This window comes from Cryptomeria japonica, chromosome 3 (genome assembly GCF_030272615.1).
Source record: "Cryptomeria japonica chromosome 3, Sugi_1.0, whole genome shotgun sequence".
Taxonomy (NCBI): Eukaryota; Viridiplantae; Streptophyta; class Pinopsida; order Cupressales; family Cupressaceae; genus Cryptomeria; species Cryptomeria japonica.
This window is the reverse complement of record NC_081407.1, coordinates 107,231,676-107,243,978: the sequence shown is the minus strand read 5'-3', so window position 1 is coordinate 107,243,978 and position 12,303 is coordinate 107,231,676. Positions and strand designations below refer to the sequence as shown.

At 35.4% G+C, this 12,303-nt stretch overlaps 1 protein-coding gene across 1 annotated transcript; it reads right to left on the bottom strand.

The window, feature by feature from the left end:
* Window positions 1-219: 219 nt before the first annotated feature.
* Window positions 220-1,977, bottom strand: LOC131075798 (transcription termination factor MTERF5, chloroplastic). Its single transcript, XM_058012691.2, has one exon. The coding sequence runs from the start codon at window positions 1,975-1,977 to the stop codon at window positions 1,345-1,347; it is 633 nt and encodes a 210-aa protein (XP_057868674.2). The 3' UTR covers window positions 220-1,344.
* Between the last annotated feature and the right edge of the window lie 10,326 nt (window positions 1,978-12,303).

Here is a 12,303-nt window from a genome sequence, read left to right as displayed (position 1 = left end):
TCACATTTTGCAGTGTAACATTGAAAGATTCCAGCAAAAGAAAGTGGCGAATCTGATTTTAAATATGACTTACACAAATGTAGAGGAGAATCAATTTTGGGTTTTATTTACAAATGGATTGAAAATGGAAATTTTAATAAAATATTATGAAAGCGAGAAACAATTTCAATTTTTATCTGAAAATTCAACAAACTGAATACAAAACTACTTCAAAACAAATTTTCACAAAAATTAAAATACTTTTCTTTTTGAAAGTTTTGTTTTCAGTCCGTACCATACAATTCAGTTACAAATTGCTATTCTTCAAAGAGTCCATATTGATTACATAATAAAAATTTACTGAAGCACATACCTGCAGCCTGTTGAGGATAGGCTTTTTCTTGTCTTTGGAAAGCCTTGTTTTATCAAAGCATGCCATACAATTCAGTTACAGATCACATTGATTACATGATTAAAATTTACTGAAGCACATACCTGCAGTTTGTTGGGGCCTGGATTGATTAAAGACCCCTGCTAATCCCATTTAACATCAAGAAAAGGCTTGGATTGATTGAAAATTTAAAACAATTTTTGGTCGAATCCATCTTGATTGGATCAAAAACCTCCCTTATACTTGATCCAACATCAAGAAGAAACATGAATTCATTTAAACCCCTCTTTTATCTGATTCAACTTGAAGACAAGGCTTGGACTGATTAAAAGTTCCTATTGATCCCATCCAACCTCATTGGAAAGCCTGGATTTTTTTAAAAACCCCTTCTTTTTCTGCTCCAACTTCCACAAAATCTGTCAGCTAATTGACGTATCATCAGACTTCCCCTTGTAATTTTCAAACAGTTTTGCTGCCTCGGGACTGCCCACTAGAAACTTGCGGGCAAAAACTTGATCAGTTAGCTCATACACACGAGCTAGATTTGTGCTAAGTTTGGATGGCTCTGTTTCCCTTAAAAATTCAATTACCTTATGGCGTGGCTGCATCCTATTCTTTACGCTGAAATTCAAAAGATGAGGATGCATGACCACAATGTTTGGCTGAAAGCCAGCAATATGTTTCAAGAAATCCATGTTATTTTTCATCTTTTCAATGCTAACAGCCAGTGTAATAGGAGCCCTCTTTACAATCTGTACGATCTCATTCTCCAAAAGACCGAATGTTGCCATATGTTTTAATTTATTTTCAATTTCTTCCGGTCCACTACTATCCACAGCCATCAGCGTATATGCAAATGCTTTCGATCCCTCCAAAACACCCAAGTTTCGTACATATTCAATCTTTGATTTCAACGCCTCTTCACTGTTGGTGAAAATAATACTGGGCCTTATTTTCATTAAATATAAAAACAGCTAATCTTGAATCCCGTATTGCTTTAGAATATCTATTTTATGTTTCAAATTTTCAAATTTATAATCCAATATCCTAGGATACGACACGAGAGCTTTGCATAGATTAAGCTTTGAACCAAATAAGCTTACAAGTATGGGAATTCTAGGGCTTAAGTTTCGTTCCAAACTGATGCAGAGCAAATTGGGTGCAATAGACAAGATGAGTCCCAGGTTACTGTCAGTAAAACCTAATTCCTTCAGGAACTCGATCTTGGGCTTTAACTGGGTATCCACTTTGAGACTCAAAACAACAGGTTTTGAACAAAGGATTTTCCTTACCTGATTTTCAGTGAATCCTGAGTCTCTGAAGAACTCGATCGCCTGCTGGGCTCTAAGGGTAGATTTGGTCCTAAACATTTTTGCACGCCTGCTAGCAAGATCTGATACTTGGGCCTCCGAAAGCCCACATTCATTGAGCAAAAACTGGGTCATAGCAATTTGTCGCCGCTGCCTGTAATCTTCTTTTGCTTCAGTTCGTGGCTTTGGTGTTGTGGCATTTGACAAATTTGAGGTCGAGAACATTAAATATTTTGAGAAAATTCCATATGGTACAGGGCACCTGACTGGTGAGAAAATACATTTGAGAACTAGCATCGTATGGAGGACATTCACCAAACCGAACCCTCTGCTAATAAAACCCTAGGCAAGTAATCCAAGCTGCAAATACCCTGGAAGAGAGCAATATGCTGGAAAAACGAGTCTATAAATACACAAATGAAGTGTAGACAATATAACGAAACCCTGTACCATCAAGTGCAAGGAAACCAAAGTTCGAGAGTCATTACTGGGTGCTATTTTGTTCCTCCATTACTGATTGTCAATGGTTAAACAAGGATGTGATATGTAATTTTTAATCATATTTTTAGAATAAATGTACATGTAACTTTTTGCGTTTGGTCTTAATTTTTTTTAAAAATAAATAATTTTTATTTTTCGGGTAAAAGGTTGAAGTTTCAAATATTATATAGGGAAAGAGCACCAAGCGCTTGAGCATGTATGAATTGAAACTTTCAATTCGTTAATCTGTATGTTAATGACTTGGTACTGTCTTTTTGGAATCAAAATAGCTGCAGTCATTTGTTGTGAGGGTTGTTGATACTTTTTGCTCCAATAATAGTACAAATAAAAAACTATTGTTTGAAACATAAAATATCTTTTTTTGTGTGTTTATATATTAATAATTACAATACATTGCACCAATAGTTGTGACTTTAAAGTCGTTATTGCTATGAAATGTACCATAAGTTGTAAAAAACAACCAATCATGTGATGCCACATTAGTTGCACAAGTATAGGGGCCTCTTTTGCATGTCTATGGGTCTCACTTTTTCTTTGGGTTGTTTTGGACACCTTGGCAAAAAAAAAATCGGGAGACTTGCCAAGTAAGTTGCTGTAAAAAATTGGGAGTGATTTGAAATTTCCACACTGGATTTTGAGAAGCACGAAGTTAGGGTGCACAACTATTGGGTCCTCTCCCCTATATCAAAATATAAGTTCAAAATTAGTTACAAAATTGTAGCAGAAGTATTTTTATTCTTATTTTAAATCATTGTTTAATGAATAGTAATTGTGTATATTTATTTATATTAAGAATAAAAAATTTAAAAAATTGAAGGTAAAAATTTAAGAGATATATAAAAGAGGGAAGGAAAAGTTTGTATTTTTCAATGTGGTTTGTAATTTTTAAATGAAGATTCTATGTTTTCTTTGTGTTTAACTCAAGATTTAGAGATTTGTAATTTTTAAATGAAGATTCTATGTTTTCTTTGTGATTAACTCAAAATTTAGATGAGTGATCACCTATACTAATAAAAGTTAATAGTGATCCAAGATTAGATGTATCAAACCATCTTATTAGTGTGGCTTTGAGTAGAATTAGGTATATTATTATAATGATAAATTAAGTATTTGTTATTGCTTCAATCTTTGTACATTTTCAAATAATTGATCTAGAAGAAATTTTCTTCTTATGATGTAAGGACAACCCTTCATGATATTTCTAAATAGCTTTGAAAACAACCAATATATTTCATAAAATAATATGATAGCTTCTACCTCAAATCCAAAGATATGTTCTCAACTCAATGAAATTTCAATCCTCACATATTGCCTCAAAATACACCATTGTACCCCTCATTATGGTGTGGTAAAAATAACTATGATTTGTATTTTGTAGCATAACAAGTAAAATAAAATGATGATTGAGAAAAATGGCCATTCATAATAATGTTAAGGATACATGGATTGTGAATAGTCTTTAAAAATATAAGAATTTGTTTTAAATTTATAATAGAGGTGATAATACAATATTGTTCCACTTTTTAGCTTAGAAAAACATACAAAATCAAATTTTTTGAACACTTTTCAATTTGTGTCAATTAAGTGAATAAATGGTCAAGAATTTAGATTTAATGCAAATTAATGAGTTGTAGAATTTTCTATGTGGATTCAAAATATGATTTGTACAGACATTAAAACTTGTTTGTTTGTTTTGTTATGTCGATAAACTGCTGTAGACACCTAAAATTGTCATGTCTAATTAAATAAATATTTTATTTATTTAATTATCTAAGCTTAATTCTTCTATTAATTAAATAAATCTTTATTTATTTAATTAATTCATTTATCCTCTTCTAGCCTTATTTCTCATTTAAATAAATACATTTATTTATTTAAATTATCATTTTCTTAAATTAAATAAATATCTTATTTATTTAATTATCCTACTTCTTCTATTAATTAAATAAATCTTTATTTATTTAATTAATTCATTAACCTTTTATACCCATGACACATGCCATTCATCTCTTAATTCATACACTACCTACCCCTTTCATTATTTTACTATTTCTTCTACCTACCCTCTAATCATAGCCGACCTCCTTTTACACCTCTCAATCTTATCCCTCCATTTCATATAGTGTCTTCTATATAAGGAGATGCTTCCTTCATTATCAAACCCTAATCGTTCTATGCATTCTAATCAATCATCCTAATCATTCATGCTAATCATCTTTTATGCAATTGACTACACTACGATCCTACTTGCAACCACATTCTGTTCTTTGTTGAGCTCTTGTGCATATAAAATCTGAGAGCAAATATATCAAGCAAGATCAATGGAGATAGGAAGAATGAAGATCAAAACCTTATTGGACATGTGATGGTATAATCTTTGTGATTTCATGTGATTTGCATTGTCTTAGGTAATCTTCATATGTTATGGTGGATCTTTGTTGATTGTTAGGCTAGGGTTTTGTGGTTGAATTCATTTAGCCTTTCAATATTGTTATTATTGTTATCCATTTTCACCATATACATTTTGGCATGCCCCGTGGGACATGGATTTTTCTTAGATCTGTGTTTTTTGCAGATTTTTCTAACCTTATATTGCTATTTTGTAAAACAATTTGGAGAATAACCTTATGCAGCTAGGGTTTTGGATACAAAATCAAGATCTTGGAGAGATTCGATCATATCTCACAAACGGTTAAGAAATTTTGCACCAAATTTTTTTTGCAGGTTGAAGAAAGTATCAGGAGCTCTCAAGCCAAAATTCAAAATTTTTGGAGGACATTTTCATTTTCTATGAATTTTTTATGATTTTTCATAAAAAATTAATTTTGAGAGAAAATGAGAGAATTTTTTGGATTTTCTTACATTTTTGGAAATCTCTCATAATTATACATAGGATCTGTTCTTTGTGATTTTAATTTTGATGCAAAATATTTCCCTAAAAATCGGATCTTTAAAAATTAGGGTTTTTCCTTATTTTGATCAGATCTCACAAACCGATTCGAATTTTGACATTAAATTTTTTGTGAAGGTCAGGAAAAGTATTAGAAAGATTCAGTAAAAATTTTAGATTTTTTGGATCTATTTTGCATTTTGAATGAATTTTTTATGATTTTTCATAAAAAATTAATTTTGAGAGAAAATTAGCGAATTTTTTGGATTTTCTTACATTTTTGGAAATCTCTCAGAATTATACACAGGATCTGTTCTTTGTGATTTTAAATTTGATGCAAAATCATTCCTCAAAAATCAGATCTTTGAAAATTAGGGTTTTGCATTATTTTACTCATATCTCACAAACTGCTTGGATTTGTTGCAGAAAATTTTTTGTGCAAGTTTGGAAGACCATCAAGACTCTCCAGTAAAAATTTCAGATTTTTTGGATCGATTTTGCATTTTATATGAATTTTTTATGATTTTTCATAAAAAATTAATTTTTGGAGCAAATTAGCAAATTTTTTGGATTTTCTTACATTTCTGGAAATCTCTTGAAATTTTACAGGTGGTCTTTTTTTATGATGAATCAGATCTTTGAATTGGTCAACAAAACGCATTATTGAAGGCCCCTATTTCACAAAGTCTTTTGGATCTAAAATTTACCTAACTTGTGTGCTTGCAGGAAGGGGTGATTATTTCAAACAATCCAAACTACTAATAAATCTTTGTTGCAGATCCTTGGCAAGGGTTTTTGGATTTTTATTGTGTGCCTTGTTTTCATAGACTAGCAAACACTTCAATTGGCGCACTAAAATTGAATCATTGTCTTTTGTGTCTTGAGCAATAGGCTCTTTTTGTTTAATCTTTAGAGGGTCTGTCTTCCCGTGTGGTCATTAGGACTACTAGTGAGAAGAGAACGACCCAAGTGGTAGCGAGGAAAACCCACCTCTTCCGAACCACTATAAACAACTGTATTCATGGTGAAAACTATGGATAACGTGTGCTGATTAGTTCATACCGACACTATGTCTCCCCATAAACCCATTTGATCAAATTTATTTGATCATTTGTAGGGCGTAACCCCTACCGGCTGGGAGCCTTCTGTATTTACAGAGCTGAAAGTGCCGCATGTATGGCCACACGAGCGGATGCCCTTACTAGCACCTTTTTGTTTTAGAAGCCCAAATCCTTCTAGTTGTTGGGGTAGGAGGTCGGACCTCTGGTAGCAGCCCACACACATACGATTCTTAGTAGAGATACAAAGTTCGCCACGGGGAGTTTTCGTGGGGACTGATGCTTGGCTGACCCGAGAAGTGAGTGTCGAGGGTGGAGCCAGTGAGGTCAAGCATCTAAGTATCCGCTCTGAATAGCGTAGCCTCGGGGGTAAAACCTCATGTGGGATCAACAACTATTGTCTTGGCCAGCCATAAGAATTGTGCTTGACTTATTTTAAACATTCAAAACATTCAAAACCAAACAGCAAAACATTGTGTCTTTTGTGTTTTCAAGTGTATGCAAAACATTTTTACATCAAACAACACACTTTTCTTGGAGAGTCTAAACACTTGCAAACATTGAGTCCTCATCAACATTGTGTCCTCTTGTCACGAAAAACAATCAAACATTCAGATTTGGTCACAACTTCACAAATTGGAAAAATTTTACAGTCAAGCAAACAAGAACAATCAGTTTCGGAATTCTTGAGCTTCCTAGGTTGTTTCTCCAGGTTTTCATCTAGCATTCAACTTGTCTTTGGGTCTCACAAAATCCATCATTGCTTTACACCTTACATTACATTCACATTTGTCTAAACTTGAGTCAAAAGGTCACTTGCTTGTCCTCATCATACTTTGTCAACACACTACATACAACAACACTTTGCTAAGTGGTCCCTCATCAAGGTTTCTTACCTTTGGGTCTCATTTGGTTTTACTTAGAGTCAAGGTCAACTTACCTCATCAAGAGAAACTATCCTCTCTTTGGAAGTCACACGTACTCTACTACATACATACTTGGTCTTACACTTTGGACATTGCAAGTACACTTTAGACTCATTTACATTCCATTCAACTCTTGGTCTTCCATACTCTTTCCATTTTTCATCTAGTCTCACACATCTTGGTCAATACCTAGTTCATGGTTGAAACCCGTCTTCAAAAATCTAGGAGAGAAACTAAAGAGGCTCAAGAGTCCGCAAACATGAGTTCTTATGAGTATGACAATGAGATCTTTTTCAATTCTGATCATACTACATTACCTGACATGGATGCCTATAGAAACAATCCAAATGTTGAGAACATGGACACTATAAACAACAATGCTACACAAAATGACAATGTGGACAACTTTTCAGTACATTCAGCAGATGTGGAAGAATCCATTATGAATCCCCATTTCAATCGATTGGTTGAGGAAATAATGATGAGAGATAGACAATACTTCTTACACATGATGGCACAAAGTGGAGCCAAGATACCTCATGATTTTGACATGTCTCAAATAATGGAACATAGACCTTTGCAACAACCTCACTCCAATATGGATCAAAGGAGACCTAATAGTGGAGGAAATAAAGGACCACACATGGTACCTGAATCACCATCAGCTTTGCTTCAAAAACCAGAGGTCCCACATACACATGGTCAAACATATGATACTCACCTTCGCAGACCATTATGGAAGTCTTATGGAGAAAAATATGCTCAATCACATATCAATGCTAAGGATCAACCACCAAAGCAATGGGATATTCCAAGGCATGCTCAAAATTTGGACACAAGGAAACCTCATGTCAAATTTGGGGGCAATACAATAGAACATGACATGCCTGTAGAGTATGGTATACATGCACAAAATAGATATGGTGTTCCTCAGCATGAATCTATACCAAGTGGTCCATATATGCAACATCATTACAGACCTCCTCCATATGAACATGTGTATGATCAATATCATCCATATATGCAACATGCACCTCCTCCAATGGGTACCTCAAACATAGAATATGGTCCAAGAAGTCGATCTCCACCTAAGAGCAATTTGGAGCAACAAATCAGGGACTTACAAAAGAAAATGGAGGACATAAATACACCGAAGCCAACATACACAATGAGAGACATATGTCCTTATCCATTTGACAAGAGCATTCCAATGCCTCATTTTCCTACACACTTTGTGACGCCTAAATTTGACAAGTATAGAGGAAAAGGGGATCCTAAGGCACACATAAGACAATTTTTCACAGCTTGCATTGAGGTAGCAGTAGAAGAGACATATTTGATGAGATTATTCCCACAAAACCTAGGTGATCAAGCTATGGAATGGTTCTCCCAACTTCCACCTGGTATTAAGTCATGGGGTGACCTAGCAGAAGCATTTATTCAACATTTCTCCTACAATATAGAGACAGACATATCAGTCACTACTTTGTGCAACACCAAGCAAAAAGAGGGAGAATCTTTTGCATCATTTTTACAAAGATGGAGAAATCTAGCCAGCAGATGCTCTTGTGAGATTCCACAAAAACAAATGGTAGAGATGTTCACCCAAAATGTTAACAAAGAGATTGGTTATGACTTAAGGAAAGCTTGTTTGTCTACCTTCAAGGACGTTATCGAAAAAGGCTTAGCAACAGAAAAGGTCCTAATTGAACAAGGAGTCATTAAGATATTTAAGGAAAACAAAGATGACTTTAAAGGAAAAGACAAGCCAAGATTTTGGAATAAAAACAAGAATACAGTCAATGATGGTGTTGTTGATGTCAACACAGTGCGACCCAAATTCATCTTTTCAGGATCAAGTTCTACAAACAATAAAGTAAATACTCAAACAACTTCCAGATCATGAAGGAAGTACACTCCATTGGGAGAACCACTTGAGTCAATTTTCAAGAAGCTTGTGGCAAACAAGGTAATCACAGTTCCAGATTTTCCTCCATATGAACCAAAGGTTAAGCCGAATTGGTGGAATGATGATGAGTATTGTGAATTTCATAAGAGCAAGGGTCATAAGACAGGAAATTGTCATCGACTGAAGAACATCATACAGGATCTCATTGATAGAGGTGACATTGAGATTGAGGGACATTCGTCTAATCAAGAACATGAGATGTTTAAGGAACCATTCCCAAAACATGACAAGGGAAAAGCTAAAGCCACAGATGACCAAGCCAACTATACTAGAGCACCTTACAACTATGATTCAACTATCAATAATATCTCGATGGACAATTACGTCTCTACTATTATCATCAAGGACAAAGCGTCCGAGAATTCTACTAAGAGACCCAAGATTGTCCTAAAAGGTATTGGATCTTCTTTCGAACCTACCTCTGAATGTCATGTTACAACTTGCCGAAGTAAATTCACTTTGCAAGGTGCTCCAACTAAAAACACTGCTTCTTCATCAACCAAACCTGAGTATGACCTTGTAAAACAGTTAGGGAAGACACCCGCACTCATTTCAATCCTTGAGCTATTACGCATATCTCCCGCACATAAAGCTATTCTTGACAAAATCTTGAGAGATACTGCTGTTCCTATTGATCTGAACGTGGACCAGTTTCAAGCCATGGTGGGATACCTTTCCATTCCACACTCCCTTACATTCACAGAAGCCGATGACACCTCCGTAAGTCAGCCACATAATGCACCATTACACATTGAAGCCTTCATACACAAACATAGAATCAAACGAGTCCTGATAGATGGAGGAGCAGGTCTAAACATTTGTACATTGAGCACTATTAAACAATTGGGATATTCCAACAAAGCTGTGAATTCTACAAACAAAATTACCATCAAGGCATATGATGATGAAGAGCGTTCATCCAAAGGCACAGTCACCTTACCTCTCAGAGTTGGGCCCGTTACAAAGGATGTGGTTTTTCAGGTCCTTGATCTTGATCTCACATACAACATATTGCTAGGACGTCCATGGATTCATGAGATGAGCGCAGTCCCATCTACATATCATCAATGTATCAAGTTTCCACACAATGGAGTTGAAGTGACCATCAAAGCTGACCCAAATCCATTCATATATTGCAACAATCCGCGACCTAGATCAGAAATAACAATTCCAACTAATCGAGAAGTTGTTCCATCTTCAGCATATGTGGATCCAGATTCATTGAAAGCTTCTACATCCAAGCAAGTAGAGCTCAAAGAAAAATTCAAGATTAAAGATCTGGGATGTGGTGAGTATATCTTTCATGTTGATAAACTCCCACTATCTGCTAAGACATTCAGTCGACAAGAACAAACTACAAACAATTTGCAATGCCAAGGAATTGGGTGTGAACCACCTAGTGTTGTGGCTACTAAGTCTCAATGCAAATCTCCTCTAGTGGTGCAAGCAACTCTTGATATCAATAGTCCTAAGAGTGGTTCCAACAAAGAATCTATTGAGCATATCGCCAAACCTCTTGAGAACTCACATAGCTTTACCATATCATCCACTCATTCCATTTCCAGACCTCTCCCAGACTTGGATCAACAAGAATTACAAAAGCCCTTACTCATTGAGGATCAAAAATCAAGCTTTCAAAAGAAAAATCTAAAAGTCAAAACTAAAGAAAAGTCCTTCAGTCCAAATCAAAATCAAAAGCTACTGGACTCTGCAAAAATCAAAGTAAAGGATAAAAATCCTATGAAGCAAAAAGAGAAAGAGTTGATCTCCCCTAATATCAAAATAACTGGGGGCAAAAGTTCTACAATTTTAAGTCAAAACGCATACTTGTTGATCCTAAGTCTCCATCATGCTATCCTAATTTCACTTCTTTTCACAATCATAAGCCTTCATCACTCATCCACTTGTTCTACAGATCCATTCCCTTCTGGTGATACATCATGGACCTTTAATGGAGCTTCCTTGAAGGACTTTGTTATCAGGGATGCCCAAACTTCTGCAGGTGACACGCATACGGGCCTATGTAGTCCACACGCTAGTAATTCTATCTCAATTCCTTTATCAAGGAAGATAGTCACTCGAGCTATACATCATTCAGTCAAGGAACAATGCATCTACAATCATAAGGTCAAGCCTCGCACATTTGAGGTAGGTGACTTGGTTCTCAGAGAAAACCTCAAAAATCAACAAGATAGAGAGAAGAAGGGCAAGTTTGAACCAAACTGGCTTGGTCCCTACATTATTACAGTAGCATATGGATCTGGTGCATATCAGCTCTCAACTACAGAAGGTGAACCTTTGGAGGATCCTATCAACAACATGCACCTTCGCAGGTTTTACACATAGCTCTTCAGAGTATCCTAATTCAAAAAATACAAAAAATTCAAAAAATTCAAAAATACCAAAAAAAAAAAATTTATAAAACAAAAAAATCGTTACTTGGTGAAAACCTGGCAAACAGGCGCCTTGTGACACAAAAAACATTGAAAAATCGAAAAAAGTAAAGAGAAATAATTTCGTCCAACGGTGAAAACCACTTCGGTGGCGCCCTGGGCAAGTACCATGGTGAAAACTGGGTCACCAGCGCCATGCGTAGAGACATTGCTCCTCCCTCCTTCAGGATTCTCTTTCATCATTTCACTTTGCACACACTCACAATCTATTCATCCATAATAAACTTACCCAGTCTCATCATGGTTTGTTATTGATCTACCTAAGATTGGTTAGCCATTCATAATAAACCTCCCTTTTCACATCCCTTTCCATCCATAATAAATCAAATCCTATCTGTGGCTAAGGCAAAATCCTACGTCTAGAAATGGGTGTGGAACTGAGAACATCACATGTTTCAAGGAGTACAGTTTCTTCCAGCTTTCTTCAGTTTATCCGCGCACAATCCACAATAAAGCAACATCTGCATCACAGATCCACAATAAAGTTTCATCTTCTCCGCAATAAAGTATCAGTTTCATGGATTCAGTCAGTTTCAGATGAGACATAGCAGCAACAATGGGCTTCAACAATCAAATATTTCAACAGACTCAGACAACATTATGGTTCAGTGCTATCTATCCTTTCTGTGAAAGTGAACATTGTGACCACAATAAAATAAGACTTATACAAGTGACAAGAGACACTAAACTTGAGGACTACAGTGGATGTTGGTGTCGAGTCTTGGTTTTCTTTTGATTTCATCTTTTTTTTTGGTGACATGTCTTTTAGCTTTTCCGGGATGTCTTTGACTAGAGATTCTATCTCTAGGATGTCTTTGACTAGAAA

Bases quoted from the DNA above. Each gene is read 5' to 3' on its own strand.
- LOC131075798 (XM_058012691.2), bottom strand. From the start codon at position 1,977: ATGCTAGTTCTCAAATGTATTTTCTCACCAGTCAGGTGCCCTGTACCA.